This window comes from Leucopleurus acutus (assembly GCF_964270905.1).
Source record: "Leucopleurus acutus genome assembly, chromosome: 11".
NCBI classification, from domain to species: Eukaryota; Metazoa; Chordata; class Mammalia; order Artiodactyla; family Delphinidae; genus Leucopleurus; species Leucopleurus acutus.
Genome location: NC_139152.1, coordinates 16,895,410 through 16,915,061, shown reverse-complemented (window position 1 = coordinate 16,915,061; position 19,652 = coordinate 16,895,410). Strand labels below are relative to the sequence as shown.

Sequence of the window (19,652 nt, the reverse complement as noted above, 5' to 3'; positions counted from 1 at the left end):
TATATATATATATATATATATATAAAAAAAACTGATTCGCTTTGCTGTACACCTGAAACTAACCTAACACTGTAAATCAACTATACTCCAAAAAAAATTTTTAAAAGAACAGCATTCACAATCTTTCCGGTTTCCCGGATTCACAACATTAAGAACTGTTCATGCCCTTTGTTCACACCTGCCACCATCAGTCACTGATAATCCTGCCGATTACAGCTCTTCATTTTCTCTTCAATCACCTTTCCTTTCCACCACCACTGTCCTAAGAAATCTTCAACGTCTGTAACCAGGACTTTTCCAACCGCCTCTTAAATGTCTCCTGTGTCCAGTTTGCCCCCATCTGATCCACTGTTATCAAAATCATGTTTAATCTGTTCACAGTAGTCTCTGGCTAAAACCCTTTTAATAACTTTCGGTGCCGACAAATAATGTTCATCTTCCCCAGCCTAATTCTGAAGACATTTCCCGTTTTTCATTCCCCACGCCCAGCCTTGTCTTTCTTATCTCTTAAAAACGTCCCACCACCCCCTTCCCTCTTCCCACCACAAAGGCTAGACTATCTGTTCCACGTGTTGTTTCCAGAACACAACATTGCTCCACACCTGGCATCCAGCTCCAAAACAGGCTTTACCCTATCCCTCCCTCCTTCCCTCTGGAAGTCACACCCACAGGAGAAAGATAGCAAAACATTCTTTTAAAGATCCGTTCTTATTTTCTTTTCTAGATATATTTTTTGTATTGTACTAAAGTTCATTATAGTGAGCTTACTATCAACATAAACACATGAAAAAAGTTAAACATAAATCAAAAAGAGAAGTCAGGAAGAAAAGGAAGACAGAATATTACCAGAAATCCATGTGAAGAGGGTGATGGTATTTGAGCAATAAATTTAGCTATGACCTCTCTGGAGGGCAAAGTTCTCAGGACTTTCTGTATTTTAAAGCATTTATCACTGGCCGCTGGAATCATTTGTTAATGTAGTATCTTTATTATAAGCTCGGGGAGGGGATGCAAGGGCAGTCCCTTTTGAACCCTCCCCCCAATAATCCCACCCTCTTCAGCATGTTACGGGCACTCTTCAAACTTCCTAGAATAAAAAACATGAACAGTGTAATGTTTCCAAGGGGAATTCTCATAAACCAGAGATCCGCAGTCCCGTCCTAGGAAATAACCATGCTAAAGGTGACTTTCCCACTAGGAACAAGAAGCATTTACCAGTAACTATTGGCACTCTGGTCTTCCTTAGAGCTAAGTTCCCCAGTGTAAATGAATAACCTGACATTCTGATTGATGAGTTACAGTTTTATTATTAGTGTTTCTCAGCAACTGATAACCCCTGGTTCTATGGAAAAAGTGCATCTCTGGCCTGCAAGGCTGAGAGATGAACTGCAGGCAAATGCAAACTTCAGTGCCAAACCCTCTCTCCACAGTCCCACCTCAGCCCCTGCCCCGCCAGCATCCACCAACCCACAGACACTCAGCAGAGAAATGCCTACCAGTCTTTGTCGACTTAACTCAGCCATCTCAAACAGAATCTGCTAGTGCTCATCTGCTAACTCTCTTTGGATAGAACAGTAAAGACAGGGTACAATGCTTGAGTAAAGGTTATGTTGTTCTGTTTAACTACTTTCTCTGATTCTATCATATTTATTTCTGAAAACTTTTTTTTTGGAGGGGTTAAGTGAGACCCACAGTCTCTTTATTTTTTTAGGTAATTATAGAAACTGATATTCTCAAATTTATTTCCACAGAAATGTATAGTTCTTCAAACAAGAAGACATGTTAATCCTAGATGTGGAAGTGATTTGTTACACACTGCTTTCTTTTCCTATTCATTTATTTAAACAAGCAAAAACAAATGGAACGCACAAAGTTCCTCAGTCTTAGACAGGAAATGCAAAGAATAATCAACAAATCCTGACAAGCAAGACTGAAATTAATCAATATTATGCACAGAGTAGCTCAGATGCAGAAAAAGCAAAATACAGAAGCAACTCATTATATGTCTGCATATGAATTATGGATAAAATTTTAAACTATCCTAAAATTAAAATGCTTATATTTTATTTACATTTATAGACTATGTATAAACTATTAGAAAAATCATACTATGTATTAACAAGTATTTTGGCACACAGACTTCTTTCAAGCCAAAAAAAATTTTTTTTAATATTTATTACTTTGAAAAACAATCATTATGAAGTTGGTTTTTATTTGCAACTCTACTGGTCTAATAATCAGCAAGGTAGGCTCAATACACTGCTTATATATGTTTTATAAAGAATTTCCCCTCCTTGGGCTTCCCTGGTGGCGCAGCGGTTAAGAATCCGCCTGCCAATGCGGGGGACAACAAGAGAAGCCACCATAATGAGAAGCCTGCGCACCACAACAAAGTGTAGCCCCTGCTCACCGCAACTAGAGAAAAGCCCGAGGGCAGCAACAAAGACCCAAGGCAGCCACAAATTAATTAATTAATTAAAAATTTTTTTTTCCCTCCTTATAGAACCCAATTCATTTTCATGTTCATCTCAACATATCAGTCATGATTAGTTTTGTTTCCACTTTTTAAACAATAGGCCCAAAATCCTTTGTAAAAATTGAAGCATGTCTCAGTACATGTGTACATATTTCAGCACACGTGTGTATTTTTTCATAAAACCGTACTTTCAGGTAAAGTTGCAAATATTGTGTGTATGCCAATCTATAATTACAGGAACACATTTTTCAGGATCACATACCAGCTGAGGCCTCCAATCTTGTAAGAAACTTACACCTTTCCAGCCACCTGGGTGAAGAATTGGGAATGCACATGGACTATACTTCTGAACATGTTCTACCCAGTACTGAACATCACATTACCATTCATAATCATAAAACCACCTGGAGTTCCTATTTCCATGTCTGCAAGTCCAACAACTAGTCACTGGGTAAGTGGCCCTCAAAGCACTCTGTGAATGTACGCAGGGGAACAGTGTCAGATGACTACATTTCTTTATAAAGTTTTGTTTTTCTGATTATCGAAGAAGTACGCAGGGTTGAAAACGGAGACTCTACAGAATAGAAAAATAAACAAAAATCACCCACGATGCCCTCATACAAACAACAAGAAACATGTTGACTGCTTTCCTTTCTGCTATGCATTTGATTGTTGAGGTGAAAACATGCCATATACTCCATTTTATTTCCCGATTTCCCTCTCCATTCATCAAAATATTTTCCCATGTGATTAAAAACTCTTCATTTTACAGGCTTGAAAATTCCTTATCTTTTGTGGCTTCCAAGCAGCATGGAAAATATTTCATAATCAGATAGTAGCCACAATGTAGAGTTAAGCAAACTCTGAAAAGTTACAGTGCAATCAAGCTATCGTAATTTAAATATTTATATAGCACCTATCACTGAAGTGCTCTGTAGGTTGACAAATGGTCTGAGTTAATACGAAAACAAAATAGAAGCATTTCCTCTATAGGAAGGTCTGGGAAATACTGGCAACAGGGCTTTAGATAAAAATGGGATTTGTCAGACTACTGCAAGACTAATAAAAAGAGAAAGCCTTGCATTTTCTTTGAACGGTCTAATTGTTTGCCATATTAAACCTTAGGATATTATAGCATGAGTTATAAAGGTATGTGTTTAAAAGACAGAGTGTGAGGATGACACTTAAATGTGTTAAAATTATATTTTATTCAAATTTATTTTAAAATTTAAAAGATATTTATATAAGAATACAATTTCAAAACTAAGTTTTATCAGACCAAATGTTATAAAACCCAGCAAACTAACACTTTATGCAGAGTTTAAGATACTTGATTAGAGTTTCAACATAAGGAGATCTGATGGTTTTCTGGAAACGCTCACACTTTGAACATCCTCTGAAAGGCAAAGACAGAAGGTAAAATTGAAAAGAAGAAAAAAAAAAAGGTCAACCCAATCAGATTTTTTTTAAAGCAAGAAATGCTTAATATTAGGCCCCTAAATAAAAGAGGAAACATTAAAGGAACTCTCTCCCTACCTTCCAGGAGATCACCCAGTCAATGCCAATCTTGGTGGCATTGCCTTCAATAGATATTTACAATTTCTCTAACACTACCTCCTGGTATCATTCCCAATCCTTCTTGGATTACTTCAATAGTCTTCTAACTGATCTCCCTTCTTCCATCCTACCACCTATTTTCACTCAGCACAGATTGCTTGAGAGATCCTACTGAATGTAAGTTTGATCACATCCTTTCTTCACTTAACCCTTCAATGAATGGCTTCCCATTCTGCTTGGAGCACCAGTCTTGCAATTACCTCCACAGCCTATTGATCTACTGGCCCTCCTCATCACCCTTCTGACATCTCCTCCTGTATCACAGAAGTGAAAACCAAAAAACTTCCTTTGATCAAGTTGGAGAATAACATGATTACCCCAAGCAGAATTTCTAAATTGAAACCAACGGTGGTAGAGTGAGATGATACAGGATTCCTGCTCCTGTGGAGGTCAATCCAAAACAACCACCTCCCTCAAGACTCAAAAATCATTCAATGGGTGGGAAAATCTGGAAGAAAAGTGGTCTGAGTGTTGAGGCCCTGTGGAAGCTGGTAAAAAGAGAGAGTAGCTACAGGAATATGCTAATGTGGTGAAATCAACACTCACTGAGGGCCACTGCTGAACTAGCACTGAACTAGCTGCTTTCCACAGATTATAAGCAGGAAGTCTCTATTATTTGAGAATAATGATCTCATTGGCAAGCAAAAAAGAAGGGTATGACTAGAATGTCGCCACAAAAACTTAAGCTAAAAATTTTGAGAAATAACTTTGTTTCTCAGAACAAAATATGGCGTATAATGGTAGCAAGAGCACAAATCACGTTGCCGATGGTGTTATATGATACATGATTGCACAGCTGACTCAAAGGAGCCATCAGCTGTTTTTACAAACATGTTCAATTCCATCAATTTTCCTAAATATCCCCCTTCATCCTTTGTCACTTCACATCTTTTTCTTCTGAAGCACCTGTCACCATCTTTGTCAAATGTTTCTTCTTCCACTGTGAGCTTGTCTGAATCTCCAGGCTCTTCTGTAATTTAACTGTAATTTAAGCAACCGTCTAATATCATTTAACTTAAGAAAACCTGCATCTTTTGTAGACCTGCAAGTCTATTTTTTTATCGAATGCAAAACTGTTTGCGTTGTTTCGCGTTACACTTTCTGACATTTACCAACAGCCTTCAATGACATGGCCCTAATGGGTAGGAATATTCTTGTTCAGTCACGGGGCGGGGGGAATGTTTGACAAGAACCGATGTCCATTATTTCTATTAATTTCATCTTCACCCCTTAAGAAGTAGGCTGTAGTATTCCTATGTTACAGATAGGATCATTCAAGTTCAGAAAGTTGAAGGAACTTTCCATTATAAAGCCTCAGCCTGTCTCTGTCGAGTGCATATACTCTTTCTACTTAACATTTGTAGGGCAATATATTTTTATTTAAGCTTTGTAACAGCATATGAGATAAGTGAAGAAATTGTTACTCCTTTCTCACAGAAGAAGAAATTGATCTGCAGAGTGTCGAATAACTTCTCTGAGGTATCCTCAATGGGGAGATCAAAGTGAAAATTTTATGAATGTCATAGGTTGATTAACTATAATCTCTCTGTGTGTCTACGTACGTACGTATACGTGTGTGTTTACATAAATAAATAAGTTTTCCCCATGATACCAAGCCAAGTACTTTTTAACTATTTGCTTAATCAGATTGCAAAAGTCCCAACTTTCTGTCTAGTTTTAGTAGACAGAAGTTTATAGTCCTGTGTTTCTTCACTGAGGCAACCAAAAATGCTCTAAAACTCGATTTCTGGACCCTGCTCTACACATAACTAAATCAGAGTATCTGACCTTAGGACCTAGGGATTTGCATTTTAATAGGCTTCCCAGATCACTTTTATTCACACTAAAATTCGAGAACTATAGCATTGAAGACGTATAGCAGCTCTATTTAGAAAGTGCCAGATAATGTGTAATGATCAGTAGGTGAGGTCAGGCCATCTCCTACAAATTCTGAAAGCATCTGAAGGAAGTCTATAAATCTACTAATCAGAGGCGTTTACTGTTAGAATTCATAAACAAGGGTTTGATTAATATGGCATCACAATAACTACATAAGATTCATTAGTCCCAGGGAAAAAGAAGATAAGAAGCCAGGCATATTGAAATACTTAGAAGGTAACAAAGAATCAATGTGAAATAGAGAGAGTGGATCTTAAATAAGATATATTTACTTGCTGGCATTTTTCACCAATCTGGTCGCATAAGAGGTAAAAGTTCACACAAGACTGCCCTAACGGTACAGTTATAAGTCAAAGTGATAAATGTGCTAAAGAACTAAAATGTAAGAATCGACGACTTGGAAAGTAATGCATGTCAGGAAAGTTCAGGAATAGCATTATGACCTCTGGAAAACGATCGACGTGTTTTTGGTCTAAGCACAGATCCTAAGCTAACGCATGGCTGGACATCCTGCCCAGCGTCCAGGAGTGACGCCCGCAGGGTCTCCTCTTTCCAAATCATAAGGAGTTCTAGATTTTAAGAGCACCGACATTATGCCCCCAAAAGACCATACAATAAATATGTTTTTTAAACCTAGGAATTCTTTTGATTTTGATCTAGTCTTCTTTCTGCACAAGCAGAATACTAGCATTCACTTCTTTCACTTATTTATTGTGGGCAGTTTCCATTTCTGAACGCCACTTTATTTTTTAGATAATTTACTTAATCAGTGTTAAGTTATATCTGGATCCAACATTCCCAACCGAATTCTCACACTTTTCATTGAGGACTAGTTAATGGCTTCAGAAGTTCCACTGAAAAGATTTAAAAGCTCTCGCTGTCATTCTCTGAAGGGGTGAAGAAGAGCTAATCCCATTATTATTCAAGTAAAAAGGAATGAGAAGCGGACAAAATGAGGCTACTGCCTTAATAACTGTGCTATAATTTAGGTCCTGTTTATCTAGCAAAAACAATTTCAATGTAGCCAAAACAAGTCATTAAGAGGAAAAACAGACACTCTTCAAATGGTAAAGACATACAGTTGGCTTCCTGTCTCAAAATGAAAATAGAGTGGAAGGTTTTGCTCCTACATTTTTTTTTTTTTAAATTTTATTTATTTATTTATGGCTGTGTTGGGTCTTCGTTTCTGTGCAAGGCCTCTCTCTAGTTGTGGCAAGCGGGGGCCACTCTTCATCACGGTGCACGGGCCTCTCACTATTGCGGCCTCTCTTGTTGCGGAGCACAGGCTCCAGACGCGCAGGCTCAGTAATTGTGGCTCACGGGCCTAGTTGCTCCGCGGCATGTGGGATCTTCCCAGACCAGGGCTCGAACCCGTGTCCCCTGCATTGGCAGGCAGATTCTCAACCACTGCGCCACCAGGGAAGCCCCGCTCCTACATTTTTTATTTTATTTTACATTTGACAAAAATGTCAAATAAATTTAGAAATGGCTCCTTTACCAAAAGAATACACCTTGCTTATTTCAAAAGATGAATTAATTTACAACTAAATTCTCAGTTTGTAATTTATGTTTTCAAAGAGAGACAACATTCAGATTTTTTAAAAATAATATATTCAAAGATATCTCAAACTCTCAAAGGGTTCAGTAATGGCAGCCTTTCTAAAAGATCTATCTATGATAACATTTGACATCCACAAACTAAAAGAAACTTATTCCCAGAAAACAAAGTTGGAAATAACTTTTATTTCTAAACTGTACTCCTAGTTTATTTAAAGGCAGGATAATCTGCCTAACATACTCAGAAGAGAAATGTCTGATTTCAGTGAGAGGAGATGACAATATCTCTATTAAGAATTATAACTACAGCAACAAAATATTCTTATTTGACTTAAAACTTTCTATTTTAACAAGTCAAGTTCTATTAAAAACTAGATGGACCAAAAAAAAAAAAAATTGACTAGATAAACTAAAACCTGTCATTTCAATAAAACCTTGTGAACTGTTGATTTTTAAATTCCTCTGGACTCTGAAGTATGCTACCAAACTTCTAGATTATTCAGCACAATTGGACTAGCGCTACAGTTGGATGACATTTGAAACAAGCTAATTGCACAAAGTCATCTCTGGACGCAACAGGCTCAAATTATATTTTGTAACTGAGCGCAATTAAAAGGTTAAAAAAAAGAGATAGTATTTACTTTCCATTAGACTTTTCAGAAAATGCAGCGATTGAATAAGAACCTCTAATAGGATACAGACTGACTGTAAAAAGGTGTAGCTGAACACCTGCCAACACTTTGTGGAAAGTGACAGAACAAATGACGTCAAAGTTGATACTTTCTCAATTAATGTATTAGTTGCACGTGAAAGACTTGAATTTTTATTTTTCTGAAAAATGTACCCTAATTTCAGAGACCTTTCTAAAGTTCACACCACAGTGATCTTGGTGGTGGCTTTGGTTATTTTCAGTTGGAAGTGAGCTAAAAATAAATATCTAGGACTCATGCTGAACGTGGGATTTCCTACCATGAAAGGCACAGGCAAATTCAGCCCCTTATCTGACACATGGCAGAGAATATTTTTAAAGTAATAAAAGTACAAACATTAAAAATGTAAGTTCACAGACTAGTGAATAGGCTATTTCTTTTCTTCTCTATGGAAGTTTACTTCAATGGGTTTAATCACTAGCTCAATCTCAGGAGATTAGGGGGATAAATATTTCAGATTAAAATCATTTCTTTCTTTTCTATCCATTTATTCCGCCCGTTAGCGCCTACTGCAAGCAAGGCGCTGGGCTGAAATTTTCTAAAGCAAATACTTATGGCTGACACAAGGAGGCCAAAAAGGTTGATTCCTTTTATAATGAGAACCGTTGTGATGTGAATCTGACTTCTTCAGTTCTTGAGCCTAGAAAGCAAATGTTCAAGGAAGCCTAGGCAACTCAGGGTGCCTCTCCCAACTTCCTGGGAGACTGCTGCTGAGTCGGGACCCCAAAATACTAACTCCCAAACAAGGGGATGTTTCACTGCCTCCTGAAGACCATTTCCTAAGCGGACCTGTTAATTCCATCCTCTAAAATACTTAGTTTAAAAATAAGAACGATTTCCTTTCCCTGTGCTCAACCTAGTTTAACACTGTCCAAAGGAGGCTGACTTCACAGGAGTCACCACAAAATAAAACATCCCCCCCCAAATAATACTGCTCTGACTTCAAACTTCCATTAGGTTTATTTAAGTGGATTATACCTGAAGAGGAGGAAATACCTGCCACACATAGCATAAATATTCAGTTATTTCAACTTACTTCAGAAGGTGGAAAATTTCTATTAAAATCCTATTAAATCAAAACCACAAGCTTTTTGCATAAAATTATTTCCATATTCTGACAAGGTACTGTGGGGTGTAGGGGATAGAAAGGCATTCCTTAAATTTTTAAACACACTCTGACTGAGAAGAATCTATTATGTTAAAAAATAAACATGAAATAAAATGCATTTCTTGGAAAAAAATATATACATACACACACATACAGTACATTGTCAGAAGAGAAGACTGGCCAAAAACAAAATTACAAGACCAACCTCTACATTAATTTAAAGCAATTTCAAAATTAGCCGGGGCAAATGACTAGTTACTTTCAAATACAAACTCTTTCAAGTAACAGTTACGATTACTATGGCATTTTACTCTCCAGCTAGCTACTTCAAGAAGTCTAAATGAATCCAGCTTCACCAGGAGTGAGATTGAGTCCACATTATTTCATTTTAGACCAATGTGCTTCTTTGTATATCTAGATTCTATTACCTTTGCTCTTTCTAGATTATTTCCTAAGGGATATGTAAAAACCTATGTATCTCACTATTTTTATTCTCTAATGCAAAGATACATAATAGATCTTGCTTTAAAAGGGAGAAATTTATGAATCAAAAGTCATCGTAAAGTCATTTATAAGTTTTGATTTATAAGTCAAAAGTCATGATAAACATCACACAGATATAAACCAATATATGCAAAATAAATGCGTACTTTAAAAAATAATTCTATACATCTGTGTATATAAAGGAACATGCTATATTTAAAAATTGTTTTCTCATCACTTCTCGATGCAATATTGGAACTATGACTACAGTTCTGAATTCACAGAGCTTGGGGAAAGGAGATGGAAGGAAGGTGACATTTAAAAGTTCTTCTTTTCCATCTGTACATTTTTTTGAGTTTACCCGGCAGTTTGAAATCACACAGAGCTTCCAAAGCCACCTAATCTCAATTCCTACTTTAGAATTCCACACTATCAAAATCTCCAGTCCTCTCTATACACAAAATGGAAGCATTTTCCTTTTGTATATCCATGAGAGTGGTGTTTACACAAGCAATAGTGAAGAATCATCAGCCCTTTACAGACACTGTTAGAATTTTCATCCATTAAAGCTACTAGCCAGTTTGCGGCTTTAGTTTCCTAAGTTACCAAGATACGACCTGCATTACAAACATAAGCACTTTCATTTCTAAAGAGACATTAGATAACCCAATTACAGACTAATCACCATGAACAAGGCTGATCACGTGTTCACACTGTGTATATATAAGCCATCGCTGTTAACTAATCACACTTCGAAAAGCAAATTCATAATTAGCTGGAAAACCTGATTCTGTGTTACAAATCAAGTGAACAAAAAGCTTCCTCATTTAAGGGCTCTGTTAAACTCCAGCTCCAATTAAAATCAACATATTTTAAAATATGTGCAATAATGAGAAATGAAGAAAAGAGGGAAAACAGACTGACGTGCCAACTATTAGAGTGGTAAGTGGTACAAACATGCACTATCAAGACTACATACAAATGTGAACAGTTGTATATTAAGTGACATCATTAAATCTACATGGATTTTCCATCAGACCAGAAGAGGTGACATTAGTATTCAAGCACTTCACCTCTTTAAAAATGTCCCAAAAGGTAGCCATTAGCCACATGTGTCTACCAAGTACTTGAAATGTGGCTGCACCAGATTGAGATGTGCTGTAAGTGGAAAACACACACCACATATTTAGACTTTAGCACAAAAAGCAGAAAACAAAATACCTTGCTTTTTTATGTTGATTTTCTGTTGACAGGAATATAATGGATTAAGTTAAACAGTTATTATCATGCATTTCACCTGTTTTTGTTTTTTTTTTTACTTTTTTATAAGGCTACTAGAAAATATAAAATTCAGTACTTTGTTATATTTCTATTGGACAGCGCTTATCTATAATGTTTACAGGACTGTTTTCATCAAAGCCACTGGGTGACACTGTTTCTCCACTAAATTGATGCAACCAAAGCAATTTCCTGGCAGAGGAAAAAGTCTTGCACATACACGTACACACACACCAACGGACATCATGTGCTCTTATAACTATTCATATTCTTAGGATGAAAAAACATGAATACATGTAAGTAACTTCATCACTATCTTAGCAGGACTGGCAACACTTAAAATCTGTAATAATCCTTCCGATTCCTCAATAATAAATGACAGCTCTAATCAAATCAAACAGACAGAAGCTGTTTCGTTTGTGACTTTTCCCAAATAGCTTTCCACCTTCTAGATGGTAATGTTCTTCATGACTTCTAATATTACACCCTATTTACTTACATTTTAACAGATTCCTATAGAAACCATGCAAAATAATTTAGATGAACAAAAACCACCAGCTGTTTCTGCTAACAAAGAAATGCTTTACCCATGTGCAGATGACTTTTCAAACTGAAGTCTGAAATCCTGAACATTTTTAAATCAATTTATTGAAAAACTAAAATGAAAACCGAAATCAATATTTACACCACCATCACACACTCTTCTTTGATGAGATAAAGAGTCTACAAAGTAGGACTCTGCAATGCAATTGGCATTCGTTTCTGGGACAAAGTCCTGATTAATACCTTCTGAAGGCTGCCTGGTAGGTGACCAGAAAATTCACTGTAAGGGCTCGAAAGAGTTTTGTGATATGTGTCTTCTAAATGGGTTTTACTCAATCTTCGAATTCTGAATGAGAATTTAGAGTTGAAAATTACAAACGAAACGTAGGCTTAAAATGATCTGCCTTACTCCTTTCCTACTCTGTTCCCCCAGCGGCAGATTCAAGTCCAAGAGAGAATTGGATAAAAGCCAACATTTTGCCGCAGGCTGCCACATACTTTTAACGGGCTCTCCCTCAGTTTCCTTTTCTCTAAAATCAGACTAATTCTAGTCTCCTAACTACAGCCTGCACAGAATTAAGCATTTTAAGATCGCATTACAACAAGTTCCTTACAGCCATAGACTACCTCAGGCTAGGAGAACCATCGTTGTGGTACCTTGAGGTATAACATGTCCTAAATCCTATCATATTTTTACCTGTATTTCAGAAGTCCTATTAGTGTATACTAAATTAATTTCCACTTCAAAGAAACAATTCTCCCTTGTATTCAAAACCTAAACCTGCTCAAGATCTAAATAAAACATTTATATTTAACCATTATGTATTGAGGACCTTCTGAAAATCTGTGAAAATATCAACATTTTCCCCAGAAAAATGAACAGATGAAGTTTTACATAAAATTTCACAGAAGCGATGAACAGTTCTGGATCTAGATTTAAAATCTGCTCTAAGCTATTGTATGCATTCCTTCAACGATTAGCTAAGAGGTCATTTAGATATTTTACTGTGATTTCCCCTTTTCTTATGTTGATGTCTCATTACCCTAACTAGGCTCTAAGCTCTGCAGAGCTAAGCTGCTACATCATTCCTGTGTGCAATCTGTATGCTTTCTAGCACAAGGCTTAACACATAGACAAAAATATGTTGATACGACTTTTTATAGGTTCACTGACCAAAAACTTTTATGAATAACATTAGCTAAGGATAGCATCTTTTAAAATAGTGTACATTTTGGGTGAACACGTATGACTAATATTTTCAACAACTGCTATCTGACAGATCTTTCTCTGAACTACAACTTCTGCGTATCTTTAAGCTTTTTCCCCCCAGAGATCAAACCTGTGTATCTTACATTGACAACAGTGCAAACGCACATTCTCAAGTGCAAAGTTAAGACCATTCCCCAGGAAAGCCTTACGGAAAACAAAAACAAACAAAAAATACTCCTTTCAAAAATACTACCAATAGTAAAAGTATATACTGATAGGTAATTCCTACAAGGATTTAAATTTCTATGTAAAGGAAGTAACGGTCATTTGAATATTAACAGAGCACAGATTTAGGTGCAAGAATATGGAGGTGTCTGACTGGCTCATTCTGAATTCTTTGATAGAGCTTCGCTGAAAACACGAATGTAGAAAATAAACGCAAATTGAGTTTTCAATCTAATATAATTTGAGGCTTTTTTTTTCAAGACACAATTATAAATATCACACTCAGAAGAGAAAAGGGAGGCGGAGACTCCATGGAATAGGAGACACATGGCCAATAAAAACGATTCACCAGAAACACGCAGGATTATGTCTAATTTAGCAAAGCTCAAGAAACTTGCCCCATGCAAAAAAGGTTTTCTGAAAAATCCAACTCCCACCCCTAAACCCCAAATAAACTCATTCTTTTGCTAGATTAAATATGCCAAGTTTTCAAGGAAGTCCACATAGACTCTGCTGGGCTGTTACTGGCACAAACCCTATTAATTGAAAATCTTAAAATGGAATATATATTCTAATTTTGAGGCTCATAAACATCCTACTTCAACATAGTAAATGAGAACTTATTGAAAAGGGAAGTGAAATTAAATCTGGTGAGGCCTTTATTCACCTAGAGTCCTGAAGAGATTCTTCTCAGAGCTGTATTTCCTAACAGACTACAACAAATTCACACAAATGTCACTACAGATCTAATGAATGTTTTTTCATGCCAGTGTCACTCACCCTTGCCTGCCTGCACCCCTCCCCTCCAGGCTTTTCAAAATGTATTTCATACACAGAGTCACTGTTCTGGTTGTTTATTTAATTAACATGACAGCCCAGCATACACAGCATTTCTTTCAGTTCTACAGTTTTAACTTTTTTACACTTTAGGCTCAATACAGAAAGAGTAAAATTACTGTTTGCCTCCTTCCAACCTCTGTAAATTGATATAGATTCACTAACTCTTTCTGTCAAAACAGTTTTTCAGTATGCCTTAAATGTCTATATTCACAAAGTAAAAATCACAATTTTGTCCCTACACACCAAAAAATTCTTTTCCCTCACCTTTCCCAAGGGATGAGAAAATCTTGCTTTTCCTTTTCAGGGTTTTCAAAAATTGGCATTAATTAATTTTAATTCTGTCAGCAGGCCATAAATAATCAATATTGTTCTTTGTATAGCCATGAGCAGAGTTATACTCCTGAAATGTGACAGAAGCTACAATTGAATTAAAAACCCATGGCTGTTTTGGAAACTTATTCAATTTGAGAAATGTTATAGTATCCTGAAATGTATTTAGGAGTTTAAAGGACAATACATTCTGTATTTTCAGAAGCAATCTATACTGTAAATGCAAGTAAGTTATACGTTTTACCAATGATGTAAGAAGGCCTACCGTATGCCTACCATTGAAAACTATACCTACTACTATATTCTACTACTTTTGTTTTGTTGTTGGCTTTTTTGCTTGAAAATACCTTTCTTACATCACTGATGAAAAACTTGATTCTACTTTTGATAACCAACCACTAGACTCTTGCAAAAACTACTACATTCCTACAAAAATCTGCTAAAGATGTTTTTGCTAAAGATGTTTAATTGAGAGCTGTAAGGACTTATGTCTGGGAAACTCCTTTGATTTTTAATTACACAATGTGAAGTATATAGCTGTACATTTCTGACTGATACTGTACCCATCACAAAGAATTTTGTCATGAAGTGGTAAAACTGCATTAACAGTGAGAGGCGTACAGCTTGTGTTTATTTTATGTGAAACCATAGGCAAAGATATTAAATTCTTCTTAATATGTAACTAAAATAAAATGGCATTGGCTTGGAATCTTTCTTAAATCAATGTGCATGGTGGTCCCGGTAATTAGAGGGGAATGTCTGGCCAATTGCATTCTTTGATGTATAAGGAGAATAGAGAGACATCCCTTCAAACACAATTTCCAAGTGTTAAAAATTGCTAAATTAAAATTTTATGTTTAAAACTAACACATTTATTAATCATGCATAATATCTAATAATTCAAGAAATTCTAAGGACCTTAGAGTTCAGAGGGCACAGTGATACCTGCTCAGGGATGTGAACATCTGCTCAGTAAAGAACATCTGCTCATATGTAAAGATACACATACCTTAATGGAACCATCTGCCTTCTTAAACAAAATAGTAGTTTGACTCACTGTTCTACAAAATCTTGAGGATACTGGGCCGGTAGGATTGAACTAAAAGCCATGCAAATGTTACCAACTTTGTTCTTTCCTGAAGTAGATACCTTCACTTGCATCTCACAGATACACCCCATGTCCCATTAATTCTGGGACTGGAGACTAGATCTACGTCTCCTTTCTCTGGTTGAAGCCATCTTTATGATCAGTGCTGCAAAACTCAATTCTATATGTAATAGCTGATCTACTGTCTTCCGTATGGTTGGGGAAGGGAGAAAGGGAGTGAGGGAGGGAGGAAGGGAGGGACAGAAATCCATCTGTCATTTGGTTTGCCTTATGAAAATTTTATCATCTATTCTCCTTGACCTTTTAGAATTGAGTCATTGCAGAGAGATAGTTCCCAAGCAAGTGGCCACTATCATTCATCTGGAAAAGAAAAGGCTGGAATTCTCTCACCTTTAAACCTCCTAATGAGCAAAGGTCCAAATAAATTCTCAGGAGGCCGCTGCCAGCCTCTCTGTGTTTTATGTCCTCACACCTCTACTTAAAATTCACTTGTTGCCTGCCGACTGTCTTAAGAGTAGATGTTCTTTCAGAAAAGAACTCCTAATCAGGTAGCATTCAGGCCAGTGTTACGTATGTGTTTTATAATTATTTTGATTCTTGACTTCATAAAGCATGTGGACGACAGTGGTACACTTTGCACCCTTAATGAGAAGTTTGTTTCCTTGTGATAAAACAGATAAGCCAATTGCTATACAGCTCCTGAACTTTTCACACAGGCTGACGTATGAGATACTGCCCTGTCTTATAAGATCCTAGTGCATATTAGTTCCCACCCACCCCCAACAATTATGCTCAGCAACAACTTAAATGGGTCATATATAAAAACTAGCCTTAAGTTAACACGTACACACTCACCCATGCCCTCATTAAAACTTCCAGCAAATACATTTCTGCTAAATGGAACCTTGTTTTCCCATCAACCATAAGAGATAGTCTCTCACTTTAGAAGAGTCTTCATAAACACAGGCTTTAAAAAAACAGCAGCTAAGAAAACTGACCAAAATAGATTACAAATATACATTTTCAACAGAAGTCATCAGCAAAACGCGTAAAAATGCAAAGCTCAGTTATTTCCTTACAAGTCTGCAGATGATTCAAATCCTCCATTTATCAATTCAAACCAGAGAAAACCAATAAAAATCTACAGGTTAATTAACGCTGCTGGTTAATTCCCCTAAACAACCTCTTATCTTAAATCCACCCTTAACTCCTGAACTTCTAAATATTACTATGAAATTTCAGAAATTTAATTTCAGAGGCTAAACGATATTAATTTGGAGTCAAGTTATTTATGCTTAAATCACAGATTTGACTTAGAAATTTAGGTTAAATTTTGCAATGATCAGATCACATTTCCTTATAAGTTAAAGTAAAGTGTGTTCAAAAAACATTTAAACTAGCAGTGTTTTCATTTAAAAGACATTCCCTAGGTGACTTTAAAAAGAAATTAAAATTTTTTTTTCCCCTAATTGGTTTACCCTTAAGTAGACAGCTTACTTTATTCTGGTGATGTCCAGATTTCTACCAAAACTGAGTATCAGTCAGTGGCCTGTTTTTAACTTCACTCTTAGAGTAAGCTAAACCCAAGAAATATTTGCTTTATCTAAACGAAAAGCTAAATAAGTACATTTGTTTTAAAATAAACACAGAGACTATGATGCTGTCATCCATTCTGCTAAATAATGTCAAACAACCACATTCTGTGGATTCAACTCCATTTCAGAAACAAACTGGCCACCACACCATATGGTGACTGCTATTTCTTAGAAACACCCAAATGATTATCCACAGAATAACCTAAAAAGAAAAAGCTTAGTATATCTTAGGCTACTCTCTCACTCCCTAAAGTCCTAATAGTACCACAGGTAGGCATAAATTTAAATGGGAAAAGTGTAAATTTCCACTTGCTGTACATAACCAGCTCTCTGCCATCCCTACCCCCAAGTGTCAAATCAGCTTGGAGTAGAGAGGCAAACACTGAGGTACTTCTTCTCAGATACAATCTGCTTTTAAAATTGGGATTTGTTCTTTTATGCCCTTTATAGCAACTATACTCCATGGTCTCAAAACACTTAATGATAATAAGGAAATTGGTCCCCATAATTCACCAAACTTTTATTTGGTATAACTTCACTCATAATCCTAGATTCTTCCTCCTCCTTCCTGAAAGACTGATATTACCAGCAATTTAGAAATACTCCCCTGAATTAATGTTTCCTGTATAAATCCATTTGAATTTCTAAATATTCACTTAAGCATGTAGATAACTCAAGAGATACGTTTTCTGAAGTTGATACTAACAGCGCAGTCCATGATTCTGGCAAATTCTTAAGTTCAGACATATTGTTCCCCAAATTGAGGTTTATGATAATACAAAACACATGAGCATGTAATAATGTATGTCCCCAAATCACACTTAAAAACAAACTGGGCACCACCAAACGCAGTCTCTTCAAGTAAAACGTACTGCAAGACGAGAACGCGTATCAGCACCTCACCTTCAAGCATTCCTTGCTTTAACTGTAAAATATTTTTACTGACGTCCATAAACGTTTACCTGTCCCTTTAGAAGAAAGAAATTTTATAAAAAGAAACAGAAAGAAATCTAGTAAAATCCTCGTTTTAAAAATCACCCATCGCTTGAAACAATAATTAAACTTAATTCGAACATTTCTGCTAAAGGAGGAAAGCATGAGGGCAAGCCATACGCAGGTGTAGCAGATCTAAAAAGTTGGCCCAGCTGTGGAAGACCCCGCAAAGCTCATCTAGTTTTACTACTTATTCGGGTTCCTGTTGTTCAGGTTATAAAATACTGTGTGAGAGGGGGAGAAAAACCCGCTAGTTTCCAACTAAGTCTGAAGTTAGAGCAGTTTTCTGGGCTCTCTTTCCTTCTGTTCCCAGCGCTCAAATTCCCTCCACTTTGTGGCGGATCCCAGGGGTTTCAAGTTTTCCCGAGAGGTGAGTGAGGGGGGCTGCCAGCGCTTACCTGTTCCCTCGGGATGCAGGGCAGGGAGGTCCTCCGATGGGACTTGCTGCTGCAGCCCGACATCTCGGCGGACACCACGGAGCTGGACCGCCTCCTCCTCTTAAACACCGGGATCTCTTCCTTGGTCCCAGCGATGAGCTGGGACCCGAAATGCTCCCTCGGAGCCGCCCCCGTGGACTGTGGCAAAATTTGCTCCACGTACCTGGCCAGGAGGATCCCCAGCACTCCGGCCAAGTACGCCAGGTAAGGTCTCCAGGCGACCTTGAACCTCTCTAGGGAAATGAGGGCCACGGTCCTGACCGCGCTAGTCAAGGCGATCATGAGGACGCCCAGCCTCAGCCTCAGCACCAGCCATGTCGCGGCGGCCAAGCAGCTGAGCACCACCCCCGCGGCGGGGAGCGAGAGTAAGTGATCCTCCCCGACGCCCAGCCCAATCTGGACGAGCGCTTCCCCCCCGCAGCAGGCGGCCAGCAGCGCGACGGCCAGAGGCAGGCGCACCCCGGCGCGCTGGAGGTACAAGCCCATCCAGAAGAAGGCACACAGGAGACTGAAGAGCAGCGCCGAGGGCTGCAGCCAGGGGCCGAGCGGCGCGCCGCCCCCGGGAGCACCTCCCCGAGGCCCCGGGAAGACGCCCCCTTCTGCCCCGGGGGCCGCTTCCTCCTCCTCCTCCTCCTCCGCCGCCGCCTCCTCACTCCGCTCCAGGTCACAGCCAATCTCTCCGCGGACCAGCCTCACCAGCAACGCCAGCAGAAAGGACAGGGAGCCCGCGCACAGCGCCGAGGAAAGTTTCTGCGAGCGCCGGAGTAGCCGCAGCACCAGGGCGCCCCAGCAGCCGCGGCAGCCCGGGCCCCGGGGCGATGAGGGGGCCGGCCTCGCCTCTGCGTGGCCGGGCTTGGCCCCGACTCGGGCGGCCTCGCCCGGCACGGCCATGGTGCGCCCTCTTCGCGGAGTCCCCGAGGTCCCCCCGACGCCCCCACCCCGCCACACACACACACACACAGACACGCACGCACGCTCGCTTGCTCTCCTCCCAATCCCACCCTCGGAATCACTCCTTCTTCTCCCAGGCCCGCGAGCACTGAAAGTTTCAGCTTTCGAATAACTCCTGGAGAAGGCTAGATGCTCCAGAGACGAGCTTTCAAGTGAAAAGCTAGCACAGGCAGAAACGATCAGACTTCCTCTTTTTCTCTCTTGGAAAAGCTTGCAAAATTCTCCGCTCCACCCCCACCCCCCGACTTCTGTCCTCCGGGGTCTCTTCGGACTTCAGGGTTTTAAAGATTGC

The 19,652-nt window shown here is 38.5% G+C and overlaps 1 protein-coding gene across 1 annotated transcript in view; it reads right to left on the bottom strand.

Moving 5' to 3' along the window:
• PDE3A (phosphodiesterase 3A) overlaps positions 1-19,300 on the bottom strand; it is a gene marked incomplete at its 5' end in the record, with an annotated part of 299,622 nt that extends 280,322 nt beyond the window's left edge. The window contains one exon of the mRNA XM_082849843.1: positions 18,371-19,300. Coding sequence (XP_082705969.1) covers positions 18,371-19,300 — 930 coding nt within the window. The remainder of the gene's footprint in view (positions 1-18,370) is intronic.
• Positions 19,301-19,652: the final 352 nt, after the last annotated feature.